This window comes from Rhyacophila brunnea, unplaced genomic scaffold (genome assembly GCF_057557595.1).
Source record: "Rhyacophila brunnea isolate RB1 unplaced genomic scaffold, BYU_Rbru_1.0 scaffold_6, whole genome shotgun sequence".
In the NCBI taxonomy this organism is placed as follows: domain Eukaryota; kingdom Metazoa; phylum Arthropoda; class Insecta; order Trichoptera; family Rhyacophilidae; genus Rhyacophila; species Rhyacophila brunnea.
In genome coordinates this window covers 4,600,932-4,626,571 of record NW_028233276.1, presented here as the reverse complement: position 1 = coordinate 4,626,571, position 25,640 = coordinate 4,600,932, and the positions used below count along the sequence as shown (strand labels likewise).

At 31.8% G+C, this 25,640-nt stretch overlaps 2 protein-coding genes across 2 annotated transcripts in view; one reads left to right on the top strand and one right to left on the bottom strand.

Annotated features, from left to right (window-relative positions):
• Positions 1–25,640, top strand: part of LOC147065120 (uncharacterized) — a 578,962-nt gene that overhangs the window by 74,752 nt on the left and 478,570 nt on the right. The gene's annotated exons all lie outside the window — the stretch shown is intronic.
• LOC147065130 (fatty acyl-CoA reductase wat-like) overlaps positions 1–25,640 on the bottom strand; it is a 106,912-nt gene that overhangs the window by 3,776 nt on the left and 77,496 nt on the right. Inside the window, exons 8-11 of the mRNA XM_085956770.1 lie at positions 10,100–10,177; positions 4,523–4,646; positions 2,226–2,348; positions 1,117–1,236 (exon numbers count right to left, since the gene is read on the bottom strand). Of these exons, the coding sequence (XP_085812896.1) occupies positions 1,117–1,236; positions 2,226–2,348; positions 4,523–4,646; positions 10,100–10,177 (445 nt within the window). The remainder of the gene's footprint in view (positions 1–1,116; positions 1,237–2,225; positions 2,349–4,522; positions 4,647–10,099; positions 10,178–25,640) is intronic.

Here is a 25,640-nt window from a genome sequence, read left to right as displayed (position 1 = left end):
CGTACTGATAAGCAAGAAGATGGTATTACGTTTCATTGGGGTTGATACATGTTCGTGATAATTTATTTGTATATTATTATATATTTTAATATCAAGTGACCGTGTTTATTTAAAATAACTTAAATTATGAATATTTTTACCTAATGGTTGCATTTTGACCGCTTAAAAATTCTGTATAACGTAAAAAAATAGAAAAATATATTTTAATTCTGAGCGACTAGTGCGAGCACTTTGGGTGAGCACTAGCGAAATGGTATATGGTCTCGAAGATTTGAATACGAATGCGTTCGCACAAACCAAACGCACGGCACGCAGCTTCATTTATCAATGCAATGGGTGGCGTCTAGTTGTATCTATAGTCTAAGGTACAAGTAAAAAAAACGAAACAGCTAAATGCTAACATTAATCTCTTAAATTATGGTAAAATCGTTTAACTTACCTATCAAAAATAAATGATATACCCTTTTGTGTAGAATTTAAAAATCTTTATTTCATTGAAGTATAAAATTTCTCTAAGAATAACGGTTAATAAAATATTATTCAAAAACAGATTTTGGCCGCCATTTTACCAAGATGGCGTCGTTTTCTCAAGGGATAGTAATCTTAACGGAATCAGAATCAGTCAAAACATTTGTCCCTCCACAATACCACCATGACGACCAAACTACTTTGAAATGATCATTGTATAATGTGGATCCGAGGAATCCACAGGTACGAATTTTATCAACATAAAGGGTGGGTAATAATTTATTATTTAGCATGACATATTAAAATTTGGTACCCGAAAACATGAACGGACTCAATTTGGGCGGATATAAAAAAAAATCAAGGTCAAGGTCATCGAAATATTATCATCGTTACTGGCATCATCGTCCGTCATCTTTCTTGGCCGCCCGGTGGAAGATACCCGGTTTGTTTTATATTATTATTACTTCATTTCAGCTTAAATGAATACAGAACTTCTTGGTCAACTAAATTGCAATACCCGATGGAGCCGATTGAAGTGTGTTTACGCCTGGGTAGGTCTTCCATTTTCGACCGACATAGTATGGGACACTGGCAGAACATGTAAAAGTTTCTACTCTGATACGTGGGTAGGTAGGGTTGTTGTTTTACCTCGGCTTTTGTCCAACGCATGCAGTCACACCGTCGACTAATATTGCCGGCGCCGTGTGGAACAGTGCCGAGTAGATTTTGTGCCAGGTCAGCGATTTGTTCAGAGTGAAACTGTAGTACCTATAAAATAAATTCATTATTACAGCCGAACTTGGTTATTACGATCACGGAAATAGCGAGATCTCGGATGTAATGAGGAAACATTCGATGACATTTTAATTTATGATTTTTTCCCTACATTTATTCACTTTTATAACGAGGTACTTCTCGGGTATACCGAGCAAAACTGTTAATGTGTCGATCGTTTAAAAACAACATTTTCGACCCGAAGCAATAAAATCCGACCGGGAAGTTAACTAGACCGATGCTGCCGGGATCGGATTACGTTTATGACACTAGTTAAGTGTCTAAGTACCTAATTGGTGTTTTCGCCGACAACATTGAAAAGTATCCACGCATATGGTTGAAACTGCATGTAAAAAATCCAAGCTTTGTGAAGTCAGTAAGTACCTATCAGTACCTACAATAAACAACTTCTATTGTAGTTTATGAATGCCATGCTTGTTTCGAGAATTTTTACGATGGTTTTCAGATTTTATATGTTCTATGCTTAAATAGAACGTGGCGCGAAAAATGTTATATAACGACTAATACTTATAACGAGCAAATTAAGTCAGTCCCATATTCCTCGTAATAACCAAGTTCGACTGTATTAAAGTATGTGCATTTACATATCTAACAAGCTCCAACTGTCATGTAAAAATTCAGAACCTGCTGGATTTCTTTGATCTTATGATGGTGTTTACACGTGCATTTTCTTGTTATGGCCGCGATAATACGTACTGTCGGCGGCCATAACAATCCTACAGTTGCAAGATTGCATGCATGCATCAAAAAAGTTCGGAAGCTTCAGAATTTTCACGCGACTTTCAGCAGTCACTGGGGTATAATAACACTCTGTGAATATTTGCTCGTATGAGACATAAGACATAATATATTAGAAATTAGAAATAATTTATCGACGAGCAGTGGCATATCTTTATGTCACCGGTCACTACACTTCCATGTTCTAAGTTTGGTAAAAATTTAAATAAACACAAATTTCTTACCACACTGCACTTGCTAGGGGGTATTTAAATCCATAATTGACGCTGTAGAACAGAAGATCTCCCCAAGTAATTGGATTTTCCACAGTTGAAACATAGTTGTAGATCATCATATTTTCTTCTTTCCTGTTAACAGACGAATGGTTACCTAAATGAACGATTTTATATCACTCAATAATCATAGATTCGTAAGACATCTTTGTCTGACATTGTGAAAACGTGTCGTCAATTTCTAGCACATCCTATCACTGGGTCGTCCATCAAAACAATTATTTCCGGTATACCAGTGACATCTTGTGAAGTTCAGTAAAGCATAATTAGTGCCTTAAGGGAGATGAAATCTTATTTAGGTATGGTCCAAGCTCGATTTGATATAAATTAAAAGGATTTCAAGTTATACACATTTATATTTAAAAAAGTTGATGTTTCTTAAAATAAATATAAAAAAAATATTAAAACTATGAATTAGTCAAAAATCTGTACGAAAAAAAATTGAAAACTTAATAAACTAAATTTTAATAATAAATATGACCATAAAATATAATGTAATAAAAACGTAACTGTGTACGTAAATATGTAACAAATTCACATTTTTTTTACAATAATTGTAAGTATATCTTTGACTAAAATTAAAAAAATATTTTTCTTTTTAATGTTTTCAGGTACATATTTATTAATTAACTTAGTTGAAATTGTAAATTACCAAAATATATCAAATTGCAAGCTTCCTATTTTTCTTCTATGTGCCTCTGGTAGGTAGAAGCATCCCCCTTAAGGCGGCACTTTTGCAGGACGGTAAACCGAAAATAGGATTTCGTAAAAATAAATCCATACGCATATTTATTTTTGAAATACAAAGAGTAAACAGAAGTAGCGAAGGGTGGAGAAAGGCTTTTAATTTCCGCCATAAATAGTGCACACTAAACTTTGTCGATCATACGTATTTGTTTTCATTGAAATAAGACTACAATTTACAGATGGTGTTGGTTAGTTTTTAAAATTCAATTAAACTCTGCGAAACCAAGCCATACTAAATAATAGTCAAAAAATACTCGTCTATCTACACAATATCTAAAATTATGCAATTAACCATACACAACATAGGATATTTTATAGATAGTATGATATTTTTATCTATTTTAGTTTGGTTAGGCAGGGTTTAATAAATTTAAAAAAAAAATGAACCAACAATATGTGTAATAATAATATGTATTCTTAATCCAACGAAAACTTTTAAATTTTTTAAGAACGAAAGTTTTTAAATTACAATTAAACCCTGCGAAACCAAGCCACAATAGTCAAAAAGTACTCGTCTATCTATAAAATATCTAAAATGTTGCAATTAAATCATACATAACTTTGGATATTTCATAGATAGAATAATATGTTGTATATTATTTTGTAGTTTGGTTTAGGCAGGGAGGGATTAATGAATTTAAAAAAAATGAACCAACATTGTGTATATGTATTCTTAATCCAAAAAAAACAAAATATAAGTGTGAATGCAAAAGTTTGCACAATTTTGTCGTATCACCCAAAATATACCAAAATTATTATGGTTTGGTTAGGCAAGGTTTAATTGATTTTTAAAAACTAACCAACACCATCTGTAAATTGTAATCTTGCATTAAAACGTGGAATTTATTCAGTTAATTTACTACCAATGTAAAAACATGTTCATTGAACTATAACAATATACAAGCCAGTGGCGAGGGGTGGAGGTAGGCTGTTAAGATTCGACATAAATAGTGCACACTAAACATTGTCATTCATACTTATTTGTTTTCATTGTACTAATAATACATTTTGCAGATGGTGCCGGTAAGTTTTTAAAATGAAATTAAACCCTGCCTAAAACAAACCATAATAGATTAGGTATGCTGTGGGCTATCCGACCAAAATAGTGCACACTTTTTCAGCCATACTTGTTTGTTTTCGTTGAATTAAGAATAAATATTACAGATAGTGTGGGATAGTTTTTTAAAATTCATTAAACCCTGCTTCAGCCAAACTGATGAAATTGATAAAAAATATTGTTATATCTATAAAATATCTAAAATTATATATATGATTTAATGTCATAATTTGAGATATTTTATAGATAAACGAATATTTTTTGACTATTATCTACTATGGCTTGGATTAGGCAGGGTTTATTTTAATTTTAAAAACTAACAAACACTGTCTATACATTTTAGTCTTAATTCAATAAAAACAAATACGAATGACTACCTACCTCCACCCTTCGATACTGGTAAACAGACTATCTGGCGAAAATTATTATTAAGCAGAGTGGTTACCTCTCTTTGCAGTTATTCGCAATGTCCCACGCGGACACAATGAGGGCGTTCACGCAGAAATCCACAGGCACAATATTCGCATTCATCTCGCGGTCACAGTGGAGGGTCCTCAGAAGACCGGTCGCTGAAATCAAAGATGTAGTATATTTTAGTAACATACACTTTTCTATAAACTTTTAAATCGGTTCTTTCGATTAACTGTTTATTCAGTCCCATATGCACTGAACTGCGAGAGGCCGATGCCTCACATCCTAATGCGGACCCTCTACTATCGCTTAAGTTAAGGGCAGTATGATGATATACAGCAGAGTTTCTAAAATGGTATTCAGCGGAACCCTACGGTAAATCAATCCAAAGTATTGAGTTGTAGGAAGATAATAATTACAAGATAAAAAGAACTTTTTATATACAACGTTTTTAAATTTTCTGTTGAAATATCATGCTCAATATGCTCAAACTTGTACTTGATATGAAGTAAATAAAAAACAAAAAACAAACAAATATAGAATACTGAAATGTCATTTTATTTTGATTTCCATAATAACGCACGTATATATTAATAATTTAGTTGCTAGGACCACTCTCTGAAATAACTTTCCATACAAAAGAGAATTAACTGAAAATGAATTCAATTCTGCTTATAGATGGCTAAAAGTAGTAAAATAATGCATTGGCATCGTGTTGTGATATATTCTAAAAGTTTCAAATGTCTAGATAGTCGGGAAGTTAGTTAAAAATCGATTGCGAGATTTGTACTGGACAAACAACCACCGGACAAACAAGAATACGAGCTAATAAAAACGTTGTTATAATACAATATGCCATTGTGACAATATTAAAAATAATCATTTAAATACATAATTATGACGTAATTAGTTTTATAAGTTTTCCTGTTAATCACTGAACGAATTATCTATCAATGATAAAGGGGGTAAACAGTTGGTCTAATGCTAAAATATTAATACGTAATCATCAACGGGGGTTGATTAAATATCGCCATGTGTTCATTTTATTCAGCCCTTAATGTTTAGCTGCCTCGTATTTTTTATGAACATAATCAGTTGGGTGATCCAGTGGGTTTAGGGGTAGGGATAACTTTGGCCGACCACAAAATAAATCACGAAAGATCTCGCTATATAATATTATATGTCGTCAAACTAGTTTTTCAGATAAAATTTATAGAATTTTCCATACGGAGACCTAAAATTTCACAATTAATTATCGTATTTTTTTAGCATAAAATATTAACAAAAATAAAATTTATCTATCGATACTCAATAATCAAAAATTGCATCGCACAAAAACATATTTTAAAATGTCTATATTCTTTTACTATTCCGTATGTAACGTCTTTTACTATTAAAGTAAATTTATGACGTGTGCTTATTTCACTTCACCGCCACATTGAGTCCCGGGGTTAGAGCCCTGTCAGCTCTGCCCTTTACGGTGACCATGTCGAGAGCCACCAGTTTTAAATTTAAACCGTGTATCATCGTTTGCCAGATTGATGTTTTCCAATGTTTTCCTTTTTTAAATGTTAAACTGCTGACATAATATTATAAAAAGGTGTGTGCAGAAATGACCTAGCAATAAACTTTATTTACCAAAGTGGGTCACCCTTTCTACATATAGATAGGTAATTATTTAAATTATTATTCAAGTGTACCAACTTTGAATATGTAATAATATCCAATAAAAACATTACAGCTAAAATTATACGCGGTTAAAACACCTCATAAATCTAAATAATAATTATTATATAACCACGAAAAATCGATAAAGCAAAGGTTGATATAACAATTTGAATACGACTAATTATAATAATTGTTGTGTTATATAACACTAAAATGATATCATACATACATCAAGTTAGTCCTTGAATAGTGAGCATTATTTTTTTTTTAAATGTATGTGTTTGAAACGTGTGTATATGATTGGAAAAACTTGGAGGAAACTGTGAAGACTTATAACACTAATATACCATTATTATTTATTAATTATATAGAATTATAATCTATAGCACTCGTACCATACCTATGGCACGCGTGTTACTAGTGGCACGCAACTGTTTTATTTTAAAGAGAAAAAATATTCCTCTTATAATAATGAATGACAGATCGCATTGTATAAAAAATAGTAGGCAAGTACTCTTCAAGAATAAGCATTACCTACGTTTAATATAAGTAATTGCATAGGTTGGTCCTTAGGCTTTAAGCGTCACATATAATATTATCGCGCTAACCTTATCAGGCGGCGGGAGAAACCGTGTCGCGAACCTCCTGATTTTGATCGATTTACAATGATTGAGACCACTGTAGCGAAAGAATGCTTCATCTGATTGGAGCAATTATGATATCAATTTGTGCGTAAAAAGCCAAAATAAGTAATACAATAACAAACCATTTCATTTCTACCCAAAAACTGACTGCTCCAAATAATAAACAAAAACTTGGTGGAGCTTGTAGTAGTAATTCTGACTGACAGTTTCAAAATTGGTAGACCGAAATGTACGGCGTAATTGAATAAATCTATATTCTGTGCTATGTTCTGTAAGTGATACCTACAACATCATCATTTTTAATTATTTATTTCTTTTATTCAACGAATAATTCACAAGATTTTAAAAATGTACTATTCTAATTATTGAACATACATAATTTTGAAAACACTCATATCGTAACTCAATTTGGAGAGCGCTTATGAGCAGGTATTAAAAAGGCCAATAGTTAAAATTTAACTTCGTAATTAAACATGGCAGTCGTAGCATATTGGTAATGCACAGGGCGCGATACCCAAATAGACGCAGGTTCGGTTCCTGCCAGGTGTCTTACTTTTTTCAAAAAAGATTTTTCTATTGGCTATATTTTCTCATGAGTGTTTTCAAAATTATGTGTGATCATCATTTTTAATAGAATTCTGAAAAACTACCTTTCTCCATGAAAAACTACTCGGCACTTCAGACAGCCGTAAAATAATATTTAAGAAATTTTGGCACGCGTTCGTAAAAAGGTTCGCCAACCCTGATCTATAGTGTTATAATTACATGCGTTCTGTAAAATAGTCGTTTCTAATGTATTTTTGTTAATAAAACCACTTATATTAAATTCATATATCGCACACTGAGATCTATAGGGTCATAACTGCAGATTATAAATAAATAGTTTGAATGTTAAATAATTACAACTACAATTTTAATTAATTGCAGTAGACTGCTGACAAATTCGGCGGTCTAGCAGAATAAATATTGTACTAAATATAAAATATTTTTTAGGCAAAAGGGCCTCATGTAAGATAATGCCTCTATATAGCTCTAAATTAAAATTTTAAATATAAAATAACCATGGACTGCATTCGTAAGTCATTTTTCGATTTTTTGCAGTTATGACCCTATCGATCTCAGTGTGCGATATTATATTATGTATTACCTGGTATTTACATACATATAAAAATATTTTACGATCTGTGGTTCTCACACAAGTGTCGTAAATTAATAGATACCTACCTTTCATAAATTAAAATGCTTAATATTAATTGATTGATTGCTATACGACGTATTTTTTATGCAATTTTTTTCACAATACTTAACTTTTTTCTAAAAATAAAAAAAACGCTTGCGTACTGTCTTTAATATATGCGTTTGGTTACATGTTGCCGTAAGTGGGCTCGCACATCAGAACTCGCCACATGCGTCTTACGACGAATTCGTCGATGTGACGTCATCGTAAACCAAGAAACAAACGTTATCAAATGGAGCTTCGCAGATTGGCCGATGCAACTGCTACGCGAGACGATCCGCAGATGGAACATGTCGCATTTGCTACAGCCTGCATGTTGTATCTAAAAAAAAGTCGACTCCGCGCAAGCGCACAGCTGCACAAACGGCCATTTCTCTCCAGACTGTCGCCGCGTTCGGAGCAGCCACGATGCGGCGAATGTCGATATCGCTAGGCAGATGTGCGAGGTTTCATCAAGGAACACCGCCTGCCCGTTCTCGGAAGCTTTCATAGACTATAGATATACCTAGACGCCACCCGTTTCATTGCTAAATGAAGCTACGTGCCGTGCGTTTGGTTTGTGGGCGAGCGAACGCATTCGCCCACAAATGTTCGAGACCGTAGACCATTTCGCTAGTGCTCGCCCAAAGTGCTCGCACTAGACGCTCAGAATTAAAATATAATTTTCTATTTTTTTACGTTATAAAGTATTTTTAAGCGGTCAAAATGCAACCATTAGGTAAAGATATCCATAATTTAAGTTATTTTAAAGAAACACTAGGTCACTGATATTAAAATAAATAATAATATACAAATAAATTGTCACGAACATGTATCAACTTACCTATGAAACGTAATACCATCTTCTTGCTTATCAGTACGGCTACCATATTTTAATACAACACGCAGAACCACCTTTCCTACTTAATTAACTAAAAATATATACCACTGACTTTATGTGTAACACAAAAAATAGCAAATTTAGCAACACGAACCGCAGATTATCGATGCTACGTGAAGCGATTCACCACAATTTGCCAGCGATACTTTTGGAAACTGACTCAAAAATATGTAGACCTTTTATCTTACTCTAGCGCGTGTCGCAGAGATTATAAGGGTGCCGAATACTTTCTCACTCGCACTCATGCATCGTTTTTTTTCAGGCCTTGGAAGCTTTGATTTATGGCGGTCAGGCACACGAGGCGAGTTGTGATGTGCGAGCCGGCTTAGGTTTCAAAAAGCAAAGGTACAGGGTTAGAAATTCTAGGTAGTTTTTAACCTTTAAACAGTACCTTACGTTAGAGATAATATAATCGATTGCTGAAATCAATATTCCATACAATATTAATACTATAATTAATAATATAATATTAAAAACATCGTTTACCGATACATTTTACAATTTTAGTTTATTTTTTTTTTTGGTTATAATATTTTTTTTCAGAAGTGTTTTCAAAATTATGTACATAAGTTCAATAATTAGAATGTTACATTCTTAAATCTTGTAAATTATTCGTTGAATAAAAAAACAGTTAATTAAAAATTATTAAGTAAGTTACAAACAAAAATTCTTGGAGTGATCCGTGACGTCGGTTAGTAATTAAAGTAATACCTTTTTTGATTTAAAATACAAAAGCCGATCGCTAATAAGTAACTCAATTTGGGAAGCGTTTCAGTGAGTATTAAAAAGCCAATAGTTAAAGTTTGTCGCAATTAAGTATGACTCCTTTAGCATAGTGGACTATGTATGTGGGCGCGATACCCGAAAGATGCAGGTTCGATTCCTTCATTTTTTTTCATTTTTTCAAAAAAGATTTTTTCTATTGGTTGTAAGTTATAATATATTTTCTAAGAAGTGTTTTCAAAATTGTGTATGTATAAGTATACCTACCATAAATTTACATTTAGATTTTTTAACGAAGTAAGTAAAAACAATATATTTATTATTAGCTTGAATTCAATTTACTAGTTCAGTAAATATATTATCAAATCAATTATTTTCAAAGGCTATACGGTATAATTAACGATATTTTTTTAATTGAATACGAATGTAGGTAAAAAAAATTAAGGTGTTTTTAGTTACCTGCACCGGCGATGACTCCTGTCGGTCCATACAAGTTGTCTATCCATCCCACAACTGGCTCTTTGAAGGTTGATGTCACTGTAAAAGTCAAATAATTCATGGTTATGACTTTGAAAAGTAAAAATTTAATTACAAAATTTGATTGAAATCTATCACAACTTCCTAAAAGGTTTTAGGTTTGAAGGTTTATCGAAAACGATTACCTATTAGTAGTTAAACCTAAAACAGTAAAATAATTTTCATATGCAACTGATTGGGGAAGATGAATAATAATCACTTAATTATGGACACTTTTGATAATCATTATAAGTAGCTTGATGGGTAATGTATAATATGAGAGATTAGGTAAATGTGTATATTTAATAATCAATGACTAAACCCCCACTACCTTAAAAGTCGTCGAGCCGCCACTGCCTAGCAGGTATACTAGCCGTTATCTGATCCCGGTAGTCTATGGATCTTTGATCGGACAGTGGAAAAGACGGTATAACGTGCCCCCATATTTTCTCCACTCTTTTCAGTCGATGGCCTTTACATTACCACATATTTCCGCCAAACAAAATATACATTGTTATCAACCCAGCGGTCTTTAGCGTAGATTTTTAGCTGTTGTGTATCATGGATACCAATCTGAATTAATCATGCGTCAGTAATTTATAAAACGCATATTTCCAACTTTAAGGTCAATTAACTCAAAAGTTTATACCCGTTGTGCTTCAAAACGTCAATTGTTATGAAATAATTATTTTACCTATGCATTCCTTGCCACCAATTACCATTCAAATAAGTAATAATAGTATATTTGATGTCTGGTCGTTAATTCGAATAATAATCATTGTGAAATATCAATAAATATAATTTCTTGAACGAGCTTGCGGCCCTTAATGTCACGCACAAAATAATCACGACTTAAATAATATTATTTCGAAACTATTTTGCATAAAATATTAGTATTATAAAAATACTGGCAACATTCTTGTATTTAACTAACCCAATTCAAAACTGCTTTGCAAATAAATGCTTTTGAGTAGGCGACTGTGCGAGTATTCTCGAATTATCAAAATCATTTCATTTATAACATTTAAAATTATTTAACTGGATAGGAGAATTTACAGAATTATTATTATATCGTATTTCCTACGTTTTGAGAGCTAACTTGTATTATTAAACAATAAGAATGATACGATATTACTGAATTACTGATTAAGTTTACTATAAAAGCATCATTCAAAAGCTCATTGGTTCCCTGCACACAACATCTGAATTGTGGAGATATTGGTTTTGAACCACACATTTATCTATAAATTACTTTTTTTATTGTGTATAAAGCTGACTTATAACCATTATAAAACTCTCATATCAAAATGTAGGATTCTAACTTGTATGGTAACTTTTGTAAATTCTTGATGAAAAGGCGACATATGTTTTTTGATATACTCGTATATATAAATAAATAAACATGTCCTTTGAAGTAAATGATACCACTCGTTATGGTTATTCGATTAGAGTTGACTCTATTTACCGGGTCTACTGTGATACTCATATGTTTTCATTGAACTAAGAATATACAAGTGGTGCTGGTTAGATTTGAAAATTAATTAAACCCTGCCTAAACCAAAGCATAAATAGTTTGATATGATATGGGCGATCCGACGAAAATAGTGCACACTTTTTCAGTCATACTTAATGGTTTTCGTTGAATTTAGAATGATAGAGTTAGCTAGTTTTATAAAATTCATAAAGCTCTGCCTGACCAAACCACAATATATGCAAATTATTCTTCTACCTATAAAATATCTAAAATTATGTATGATTTAATGGCATAATTTTAGATATTTTATAGATAGGTGTAATTTTATAAACTAACCAACATTGTAGTCTTACTTCAATTAAAACATATATTTATGAGTGACTATGTTAGGTTTGCTATATTTATGTCGGATATTAGCAATCTACATTCATCTTTCGCCATTGACGTGCAGGATACAAGTAATTCCGTTGTACCCAAGAGTTAAAACAATTTGTCCGAAGGGAGACCCTGAGGCAACTGAATTAACGAGATAGTGGTAACACAATACACATAATATGATAAAAAGGAATGTAACCAACTTAGAGAGGCCTTCATTTAGCAGACTGATGATAGTTAGTTTTAGATTCAGAAAAGCACACACAATTTAACGTTAATTAACCGTGATACTTTTTTAATGTACTCACAACACCTCGAGTGCAGTTGCCAACAGATATTATTTATTATTTAATTTATGCCTCTCCAGCTGCACAATCAATATGAAATATTAACACCTCAGATGAGAGCAAAGTGTAAATATAATAAAATTATTCGCCTAATAATAATAAAAATTCCAAGTGCAAAATGTCTACAGAATTACCGACCATCATTGGCAATATTGTATGCTTCGTTCTGTTTGATCTATGAACTATTTTATTTACATTACCCATGTGTACATTACCATCAAATCTCATTGGTGTAGGGATAAAAATTACAATATTAAATTTGATTTACGGAGGATGTTAAGCCAAAAGCTCATTTTCAAAATAGTGATCAAAAGATCATCAATATTGAGAGTAAGGAATCCAATTCCGGAATCCCGAACAATTTTCGATACCCATAAATCCCTGGATTAGAAAACATAATCCTGAAACCCTCGGGGTTGATTTTTTTTATCAATTACAATCAATTATTATATGTACAAAATTATGTTAGTGAAGTGTATGTACCTGCACATGTCACAGGGGGAATCACCGGATGCTCATGGATAATAAATAACCATTTTGGTTGTCATACGCAATCGCAAGATCATCAGAAAAATAATAAATTCATTCATTTAACCAGCTAGACGCCATTGACGTTTTGGCACGCGAACGGCGTCTAGCCGCCAGTGCCACGGACGTGCAGGCACTTGTTTCTACGCCGAATTTTATAAATATTATCTTTTCCCAAATAAATAACAAACAGCTGTTTTACTTTCACATTATTATCTATATTACAATATTATTTACTCCATTAAAGCCATGTATTTCCAAGATTGAGCGTGCACAATATTAACATTAAATTGTATAAATTATACTAGACATTTTTGACCGATTTTATCAATGCTATTTGTGTAAATAAAAATAAAAATATTAACTATCGAAAAAAACGCCAATCCCAGGATCGTCAAATTGTAATCCCAAAATCCCGGGATCAAAATTTTGCCTCGGGATTGCATTCTTTAATAGTTGAGAGTGCCTACGCCAAAAGAGTGTTAGTATCAAATTGCAACTTTGCAAGAGACCAATTTGAAAACAAACATTTTCTACATTATACCTATTATATATTTCTCTAACTACAAGGTCACAAAGTAGTTGTAATTTTTTCTGGAATAACTCTTGCTGGGGACCCTAAAATATTACATTCTAATTAATCTAATTTCTCAAATAACAAATTTATTTTTCAAATGCATATTTATTAGAATATTTTCGCTAACTTACTTGCGAAAACTTAATTAGTAAACGCCGCTTTCGATGACACTTATATTTTTCTAATAATATGTCTGGAAGTTCTTCAAAATTATATAAACTGTGTATTTAAACTTATAATATTAATTATAGTAGTATTTTATTTAATTATAATGAAAAATAAATCATAAAATGTATTTGTATTGTTGTGAAGATTGATACAAACGAAACCGCAATGTGTAATGGATGGTGACTGCTTAATCCGTAAACCGGCTAACTCCATTTGTGCAAATTGTTCAGGAAAGAGAAAAAACGTAATAATTTGACTATCAAGCGGAATTTAATAATTCCAAAAATCTTTTTCTTACGAATAAGCTGTACTATGAATCAATACACTATTTTAGTTTCCCTTTTATATATAAAGACAATTTATATTAAGTGCGGAGTTGTTCAACTTATGAGATTGGAAATTTGGGACCTGCAGTTGTGTGTTTTGTGTAAAGAACGATAACGCATTTATTTATAGGTTTAGGAGTCTTAAATTGTGTGTGAGTATAGAAAACATGCTTTACAACAAAATTCCATCAAAATCTCATTTTTGGTCAAAAGTGTAGTTGGATGGTATGCAGATTAACCAGTCGAATTGTAATCCACTCACAGTTGTTCATATTTAAACTTATTTTTTATAGGTGAAGGCTTTTCTCAACATCTTTGGAAAAAAACAAACCCTTTAAAGAAATAATATAATATATTGTAAAAAAATCATTATATAATAACAAACATCATTTTTGATTTAATTAATTCAGTTCAACCACGAAGAAATGATTAATTAATTATAAATAATAAATGAGAATTGTTTCTCTTCAAGAGATTCTTTGTTTACTATTGGTGATAATAATTCATGATAATTTATAAAATAATTTTAACACTTGATATTTCCCGACCCTGCATAATATTATAAGTAGTGCGTTGCGATAATTTTACAAAGTTTTTATTAGGTCGTATTCTTATTTGTACGGTGGTTTTTTATCCGGTACAAATCTTGTAATCGATTTTTAACTAACTTCCCGACTAGCTAGACATTTGAAACTTTTAAAATATATCAGAACACGATGACAATGCATTTTTTAATACTTTTAGCCATCTTTAAGTAGAATTGAATTCATTTTCAGTTAATTCTGTTTTGTATGAAAAGTTATTTCGACACCATTATTGGTTGCTTCTGGGGGTCTTAGCAACTAAATTATTAATATATACGTGCGTTACTATGGAAATCAATATGCCATGTCAAAATGACATTTCAGTATTATTTCTATCAAGTACAATTTTTTTTGATCGTTTAAGGTAGTCAAGTCAAGTTTATATGATTCAACAGAAAATTTTAAAATGTTTTATATAAAAAGTTCTTTTTATCTGGTAATTATTTTCGCTCACGTCATGAGCTTTATGAAGTACGAGTATCTAACGAAATTTATATTTGACTTTAAGTAATGTTATAACTATTGTAAATACTGTATTGATCGGGATAGACGGTATAATTATACTTTCTCATAAATATTTCTTAATTGAATGACATTAGTATAGAATTATTAAAAGGTATTAAATCGAGTTTTTCTACGCCGCTGTTGGAATTTGTCCATACAAACGGACATGAAATACTATTTTCACACCGTTAAAAAAATACTAAATTCACAAAAGACATAAGCAATTGATTTACAATATACAATAATATTTCTTTGCAGAGGTCACATCTTCACACAGCAATGATATCATATTTTATATTAAATCAATGTACAATGGCTAACAATTTACATCAATACACCCATGAAATATATATTTTCAAAATCACACGAACACGTCAAACACAAATTAGGTAGATAACCAAAGAAGTTGGACTGCTCAACAACTTTTTAGGTATATTTGAGAACTCTCGCTACAAAGTCAGCTATGTCTATAAAATAATTACGTTTCACACTGAGGACTGCAAATATACTATTTTCTTAGATTCTTAGATAAATATTATGTATATTATTGCCAATTAAACAATGAAAAAATTCAACAATAATAATAATATGTCAATATAGACTGGTTGATGTAACTGACTCAACAAACTATGTTATTAATACTATTTTAACAGAGCCGATAGAATACACTCATGATAATTACATAAAGAACAAACATATTATTTAAATGTAAAAAACAAAAGATCGAAAACTACTTTGCAACGAATATCCTCAGATTTGACTTTTGAATGTAAAACAAATTCCAAACAGCAAATTGATTTGACAGATATTTATATATTCTATGAGTAGATATTTTTAGAAAACATAAGTTTTAATTTTTGGTATTGGTTTCAATCAAGAATACAATCAAGATCCAAACAGAGGATGATCGACCATGGTGGCACTATGAAAATAAAAGCAGAAAACGCTGGGCTGCAAATAAACCAGTCAAAAACCAAGTATATGGTCAGCACATGCGATCAGGTACCGCTGCAGAATATAGACATAGGACAGCATGCATATGAAGGGGTGGACAAGTTCACGTATCTCGGATCCAGCCTAAATACCCAAAATAAGACAGCAGAGGAGATAAAAATCCGCCTTATCTCCGGGAATAAATGCTGGCATGCCTACAAGCGACTGGTGGGGTCGAAAATTCTAGGCCGAAGAAGTAAACTTCTAATATATAAAACAATTATTAGGCCAGTGGTCACTTATGGCTGTGAGACTTGGTGCTTAACTCAAAATGAGGAAAACAAATTAGCGGTCTTTGAGCGCAAAATACTCCGAAAAATCTTTGCTGAGCTGATTGAACAGCAAACAATCATAAGATACTGTAAGTCCCAAAGACTACGATGGGCGGGACATGTGGAGAGAATGCCTGAAGTTAGAGCGCTAAGGATCATGACGAAGTGGCTACCCCAACGGAATAGACCCAGAGGCCGTCCAAGAAGGAGATGGGCTGACGCCGTAGAAGTAGACTGGCTTCATATAGGAAGACCCGGTAACTGGAGAAGTGTGGCGAGAGACCGGAGTGAGTGGAGAGCGGTTGTGGAGGAGGCCAAATCCCACCCCGGAATGTAGCGCCGTGGAAGATTGGTTTCAATCAAAATTATGTAATATTATTATTAGAGACCCTACCATAAATAGACACTGAAATAAAATAAATAAGTTATTGTCTTAGTTTCTTCCCTTAAAACCCTTGAAAAAACGTCTAATAAGTATTGCCAAAGAAAATAAAATAATATTCACTACAGATGATTTCCCTCCAATACCTGCCCCATGTCTACATCTTCTTATATACATATTTATAAATTGAGATTTCATGTAAGTATTAAAAAAGAATATGTATTTTTAATCACAAATAAATAGCATATCAGAACTGTGTATATACCTGCATAGTGACAGAAATAAATAGTTCTAAAATAATTATGTATTTATAGTATGTTAGTTAAGTATTACGTATCAAAAATCGGCCATTTTTAATAAAATTTAAACAATATATTATTATATTAATGTATATCATATATTTTTAAATTAAGTATAGTGTCATTATAAATCCACAAATTGTGTGTGTTTAATCGTATATAATATGAATTATCATATTTATTTTATACTGTCAGGTAAGTAATTCAATGTATAACTTTTCAGTTGCCATAGATATTTCAATGATCCTTATTTATTCAACCAGCATAGAAATACGCAAGCATGGAAATATTAATTAATGTTGCCCTTGGGAGTTAAAGACATAAGGTCACTTTGACCTTCAAATTCATCACAATAATGAATAAAAGTACTTGAATTTAAATAGGTACCTAACGTTATTAAATACTCTTTTCTTGTATACAATGATGATTTTCTATTGAAAATAAAATGTTGTATGCATCACGTATGTACCCATGTCAATGTTGTTTACAAAGAATATTCTATAAAATGACATGAGTATTTATTTTATACTTACATTATTTTTAATAATTAATGTATTCGTACGCGTGACAGTCTCATTTTATCAATATGCATTTAATTATATTATTTGTTTCGCAATTACAATGGAAAATAAGAAACTGTTGAACCTTGACCATAGACGGAGCTATAAAAACTGTATTATGCTTAGAATTGCGATGCCTAATAAAGTCATTAGATATCTCCAGCGGAGATTTTCTTTGACGCAGATGACACAGTCGATTCATTAGAAAATTTAAAATGAGACGTCGAAACAGTTTAAACATCATAAAAATCATTAAATCATACCAATATCTTGAAAAGACGCGAAATTGATCAACAAACTCTCTGCAACTAACATGAAAACCATCCAAATAGATAATATAATATGTTTTTTATTTATAAAATAGAAACACTTCCGGTTTTAGTATTTATTCAAAGTTCACAGAGATTTTAACAACAATAACAGAGAACACTTCAAACGGTACATGAAAACAGATTAAAAAGATAAGATGATTCGCTCGACCAAATAATCAGATGAACTTGCCAAAGGATTAGTTCAGTTCAGGTAGGTATCACATTTGACAACTAGATACCACACTTATCACTAGAAACGAATCTCGATAGTGTAAGATGCTTAGTTTCAAAATAGAGGACCTGTTTAATCAAAACAGTCAGAGCTAATCAGACTAAGCCGACTGGCTGTAAGACTGTAAGAAACACCAATTATTACGGAGTTCACATATAATTATACCCTAATCCGTCTACATAGCGCTTGCGGCGTCCTGCGCCATCTATGGGTCTCTTTTTGAAGTCACGCTGCTACAATACCTAATTATTTGTACACGAAAAAATAAGCCACTAATAATATTATGTTTCATTACTGCTAGCTTTAATAATCTTAGGAAATATATACCTACATTGATATGTTTACTAGGTAGATAGTTAACTGTTTGTAAAAAATGATGATTATTCCATATTGAAATAAATGATAATAATTTGAACGAAATATTATGCAATTGTAAATCTCCTTTTTATTACAAACAGGCTACCGCATTGCATACAACAATAATTAATAATTAGCACTACTATCGTAATCTACAATTCAGTGCCACGGTCTTAATATTGTCGGCCTTGTGAGTGACTTTCGAATAATTCGATTTTAATAGAGTTAACTCGTTCGCTGATGATAGGTGTCAAGTGTAAACTTTTGGCAGCAAGGTACGTCTCTTATTTAGATGCATCTACGAGATTTTTTTTCAATTCTTCGGTCACATTGTGAGAAGAAACCCGAGCAACATGTAGGTGAGGGTGATCTCTGGTGGTGACGAAGGAAGAAGATTGTGAGGGAGTACACCTCCTAGACTAGACGACAATAAAGCGATCGAACTAAAGGCCGGTTCGGATTAGTCGCGAGGTTGAGTGGCGAGTAATTTAGTAACTAAACGTAAATTTAGTCGAATACCTAATTTAGTAAAATCATTTAGTTGACTCAATCCATTTTGTTCTAATTTTTCGGTCGAGTAGCGACCCCCACCACCTCTCACTAAATACTAAACAAGCCGCGAGACAAGTCTGAACACGTTATCTTTAGTCAAGTTCATTAGTTGTCGTAGAATTTCTTCCTCCAATTCTTTTAATATAGCCATTATAAATGAAGTTATTAACTTATTTATTTTTTAAACATAAATAATTTGAAAACACTTCGACTCAGGTTCATCACGCAAGTTCGAATCCTGCTGGGTGTCGTATTTTTATAAAAAAAAATCTATTGTTGATATATTTCGCAGAAGTGTTTTTAAAGATTATGTATGAAAATAAAAATAATGTTACATTCTTATATCTTGTGAATTATACGTTGAATAAATTATTTATTTTTGCTTTGTTACTTTGTGCTCTGTTCATTTTGATACGTCACTCACTAATTTACTGTGTTCGGACACTTTTCAGTTACTAAATCATTTAGTGGTAACTAAATCACTCGCCACTCGACTAATCCGAACCGGCCTTAACAATGACTAAATCGATATCATTGCAGGATTGATTAAGATATTTTTGTTGGCAATGCTTAAAATATCAATTATTGCCATCCTCAATATGAGGCAAATAGATTTTTACCTCTGTCTAAGTCACACAATATTTCACTATCAGAAAAAAATGCATTTACATTCTGTAGCATTATATACTATTGTAGTCTAACCTAACCTAATATCGTCGTCATAAATTATCAACAATATCAAACCCCTCTCACTTATGGTGCGACGTCACATATGGACAACCGCTAAACGAAAAGCGATCTTCTTATATGTAAAATAAAAGCTTTTAATCTTAATCAATATTGTAACAGTAATTAGATTTTTAATGGTTATAATCAGATAAGTATCCATTGATAAGTTTTAATATGTATTTAACGAAAACATCTTTGCATTCTATTAATGACGAGTCATCATGAAAGATAAATATTTATATGTTTATTAATACAAAATCGCAGTCAATTAACGTATACATAATAGAAAACTGTATGTATATTATTAATCGATAATGTCAATGCTAAAATCCATTAGCTCACATGAAAAAAGAGCTAAAGAAGACATCCTAAACACGAAACATTTAGGTATTTACAACATGTTCAAGTGACGCTACGCTGTTCCCAAACTGAGAGAAATAACTTAAAAGGTTGTTGTTTCATATACGTAGATCAATTAATAAGGGTTATATTTAAGTTGTACGCATGCAGTTCATCGCGGGACACTTATTCGTGCGCCTCAGTACGTGGAACATGAGGTCGTATAACATTTTATCAACAATTTTATCTTCGTTGAACATTTCACCGTGGAATACATTTGTACGTATCTTACAAAATGCGGCGATAGTTTGAAAAGAGTACTGTTACAATTAGATTAACCCCAACCTAACCTAACCTAACCTAGTAAAGACATCTCCACATCTTGTAACATACGTACAAATATACTCCACGGTGAAATGTTCAACGAAGAACTCGTCATTTGATTAAATGTTACACGAACTCATGTTTCACGTACTGCGGCGCACGAATAAGTGTCCTGCGGTAAACTGTTTACGTACAAATTTCCGGATACGATTAAAAAGTGTCTTAAAGCATTATGCAGTAATTGATAAAGTCAGTTAAATCCAAATAGCTTGGCAACAAAGAAAATCTGTCGGTCAACCAGAAGAGAAGCGCTCTATGCTAAGAAGAGATCTGAACAGCTTTAGGCTCATTTAGACAATGATCATCCGCAGTGAATTAAATGGAGGCGTTCATTTTTTGTTTACACATGTCACTGAAAGTGAAATACTCCTTAATTAATATCCTTATTATTCCTATTATATATTAATCCTCCTAATATTCATTCCAAAATGGCGTCAAGTGAAATTACGCTGCAGGTTGGAATTCAAACAATTTGTGATGGTTTGTTATATGAATGCAGAATTTCATCGAGAGAAAGAGGAATAGGAAAAAGAGTCGTTGGTGGATAGAACCATATACTAATATACTAACATACATGGGTAATGCGACGTAATATCATGGGGAATATTATGATGACCGAAAAAAAAACGGTTTTGCACATGTTCAAACACGCGCGTTAACATGATCTTACTCCCTACTTCAGTTATCGTTTGTCAATTTATGGCTACGGCCGTATGTTGTAGCTTAACCACTGGGAAATTCCAATAGAAATGGCGTATTTCAAAAAAATACCACCTTATTCTTAGGTCAATAATTATTATAAAACAATCATTATTGTAGGATGTTTGAATTTGACTTTGAACACATTTGATTGGTCAAAGACATAGCTTATAATCAGTATCTTTAGAATTATCTTCAAATCTGTTAATCGTGCCCATTTTTTGAATAATAAAATGCCTAATAATTTTTGTCAAATTTAGGATCACAAAGATTATAAATATAATTTTTTATCGTAAATATTTCACTATATAATGTTAACAACAATTTTACTAATGGTTTTATAAATGCGTTTAAAAATTAATAAATCTCAACACCATTGCACATGGATGTACTGAAATATGACTATATTCTAAAACATTAGATACTATTTTATGTAATAAAAATACTTTATGCAGTCATCAAATGTTTAAAATAAATATAAAGGATAATAAGGTTTAAAAATTATATAAATAGATTATCTACAACGTTTAAGGAATGTCCAGACTTATGCTTTGAAAATACCAAAAAATCTCCATTTTGACTTACGTGGCGCACGTGGGCCGATAAACTCTTAGTAAAATGCTAGATATGTCAATATAACCTTTAAGTTTGTTGATGCCAGAGAAAGGGATACCTTGTACTGAAAAATCATTCTGGTAGCTAGATAATATATTTTGGGAAAGCACGTTGAAGAAACTTGAAAAATTTCACTAGAGCAGTGGAAGTGGCACATAGGATCAGGCCAGCTGAAGGAGAGCGGTGGGAGAAGCCAATTCTCTAACTGAACCGTTGTACGATCATAATAAAAAAACACTATTGTTTTCCGTTTACGTTCCCGTGTAAAGACAGAATGATTCCGTTTGACTATGTTAATAACAAACTACAACTAACCACCAGAAAAATTATATACACAAATACACAATAGCTAATTCAATGAAACCTAATAATATATTCATTTTAGCGGTTATAACAGCTCTGATTTCGCAGTTGTAAAAAATTTCATTGGTATGCAGAAACAAATAAATCATCATTGAAGATTAATTTGATAATAAAAATCAAAAAATGAGATGACGAAAACATCGAAAAAATAGAAACAATAATTAATATTGTATACATCTTTAGTGTGTCTTTTTGTACGTCACTGTATTAATGATGTAGGTGTCAGGATGTTTAATTCCTTGGCAGTGAAAAGTCCGATCTTTGTTGACACCCATGAATCAATTAGCATTAGCTGTCAGTCATCGAACAAATAATAAAATAACCGATAATGCGCACGTCGCTATTCTAAGGAAATCTATTATTTTTGCAATGTAAACATTCAATTCAAACATGGCAGGGTTTATCATATTGTCGACAATAAACATGACCAATAATCGATATTATTAGAATTTTCAAAGATGACATTGAAAGTATCGTTAAAACATTTACGTTTTGTTACAGCAATTCAAAAACTTTTCTGTTCAAAGTCTAAAGAACTGTAAATTTTAGTCTATTATCCTTAGGCATAAAGCCCATTGACGCAGCGAGTGCGGCGCTCGCGCAAAATTTCTACAAGTGGCGCGTAAATCATCAAAAATACAACGTAATCAAATACGCCAGCGCCCACTGGACTTGACGATGCCTTGCGCCCCGCTTGCCGCATGAGTCACCGTTTTTCGCTTCTCAGCGATACGATTTAATGAACATACAAAGAAGTCCATTCATTGAACACGGCTACCAAAATTACGCTGCTCGAGGCGTCGTCGATCGACGGGCGAAAAGCAATTATTTAATAACAGGCAACTCTTTGTTCCGTGTCCTATATTTCGCTGGTTGAATAATGTCGTCGTAAATATTTATTACAAGCCCCGAAATAATATAATATGTTTATTGCTTTGTTATGAGAGGCGCTGTAAAAATAATTATTTTGTGCTGCTTGGGCCGCTTATTACATAGGTGAAGGGTAATGCGCGGCGAGAGACGTGTGATTATGGTTATGAATAAACACTTAATACGCCGACTTCGCCCGCTCGACGCGTTCTATGGGCACCATCGCTTAGGTATAGCTACCTATAATAGTCGATTTTTTTGTCAAATAATAACTGCCATAATTATTGTCGATTATTTCGACATAAAAGTGATTTAAATCCGTTCGGTACCAATAATTAATTAAGATACAGGTTCAAGTCCTGTGGGGTGTCGTATTTTTTTCTGCAAAATGATTTTTTCTAGTGTGTAGGTATATGCATAAGATGTTTTCAAAGTATGTTTTTTTCAGTATATAGAATGTTACACTCTCGAATCTTGTGTCTTATTCGTTGAATAAAAGTACTAATAGTCTATTAAATTATTAGTAATTAAGGAATCAATTGATATCTACATTAATTTAGTATATTAAAACCGATAGCCGACATTAGAACGCAATTAGATAAGCATTTCATGTAACAACTAGGAAAATCGTCGTGGTTCAGTAAGAAAGATGCCTGTAACTTAATTTGAAAAGCATACTGGCGCAAATCTAGCAAATACAGGTTCAAGTCCCGTCGGGTGTCGTATTTTTTTCTGCAAAATGATTTTTTCCAATATGAGATGTTTTTAAATTATGTATATTCAGTATATAGATTACATTTTCAAATATTCTGTCTTATTCATCGAATAAAAGAAATAGTTTATCAATAAATAATTATTAACTGCACGTTGCAAATGTTATTCTTAACATCAGCATTGATCATTGCAATTTAGTTAAATACACATTGAAAAATATAATATTGTGTTCGAATAATCCTTTTCACCGTGCAAACTATCTAGGCATTATTTATTCAAGTTTTGTTGGAATGATCCATTTAAATATTCAAAATAGCAGTAGCGATGGGTGGAAGTATGCTGTTAAGATCCGATATTAAGAGTGCATACTAAAATTTGTCAGTCAAAATATTTGTTTTCATTGAACTAAAACTACAATGTTTAAATAGTGTTTGTTGGTTTTTAAAATTTAATTAAACCCTGCCTAATCCAAACCATAGTAGAAAATAATAGTCAAAAAATATTCGTTTATCTATGAAATATCTAAAATTATGCCATTAAACCATACATAATTTGAGATATTTTATGGATAGAAGAATATATTTTATCGATTATTGTTTGATCAAGTTGGGCTAAATGAATTTAAAAAAAAACTAACCAACACTATTTGTAATATGTTTTCTTAATTCAACTAAACAAATAAGTGTGACTGAAAAAGTCTGCATTATTTTTGTCGGAACGACCATATCATACCTAAACTATTGTGGCTTGGTTAAGGCAAGGTTTAATTGAATTTTAAAAACTAACCAGCACCATCTGCAAAGTATATTATTAGTTTAATGAAAACAAATCATTAATACTGGCAAAGTTTTATTTATGTCGAATCTTAACAGTCTACGTCCATCTCCCGCTACTGCACTATAGCATTGTTTTATGTTGGGTGTACCTAAGTATATTTTTTTCAAACCTGAAAAATTGTATACCGCTAATTAATATTATGTTTTTTGTATTATGTGAAAATAATAAACACGACTAATAAAAGGGCTAAATGCATTACCCTTATCATAGAAGGCGAAAAGGTGTGTAGTTTTTTTTATCCAAAATAATCTATTTAACGGCCCACATGCTCGTCGTAGGTCAAAATTGAGTTTTTATTGTATTTTCAAACCATGATCCTGGACACTCCTTAAACGCTGTAGATAATCTATTTATATAATTTTTAAGCCTTATTATCCTTTATAGTTATTTTAAACATTTGATGACTGTTGACTGATGACCACTGGGGAATGCCAAAAAAATGGCGTATTTAAAAAAAAAACACTACCTTATTCTTAGGTCAATAATTATTATAAAGCAATCATTATTCGTAGGACGTTTATCACACTTGAATGGTCAAAGATTTAGCTCATAATGAGTATCTTTAAAATTATCTTCAAATGTGTTAATCTTGCCGATTTTTGAATAATAAAATGCCTAATTCTTGTCAAATTTGGGATCACAGAGATTATCAATATAATTTTTTAACGTGAATATTTTACAAAAATTATCTCGTCATAAATTATACTAATGGTTTTATAAATGCGTTTAAAAATTAATAAATGTAAAAAATTTTAACACCACTGCACAGTTATGTACCGAAATATGACTATATTCTAAAACATTAGAGCGAAAGGTTTAAAAGAATACTATTTTATGTAACAAAAATACTTTATGCAGTCATCAAATGTTTAAAATAAATATGAGGGATAATAAAGCTTCAAAATTATATAAATAGATTATCTACAACGTTTAAGGAGTGTCCAGGATCATGGTTTGAAAATACAATAAAAACTCAATTTTGACTACGACGAGCATGTCCCCCCATATTTTGCTAAAGACACTATAGCCATAATATGTATACCTATGCATAAGAATGAGGCTAATCGGTTAAATTCATATAAAAACGGATCAA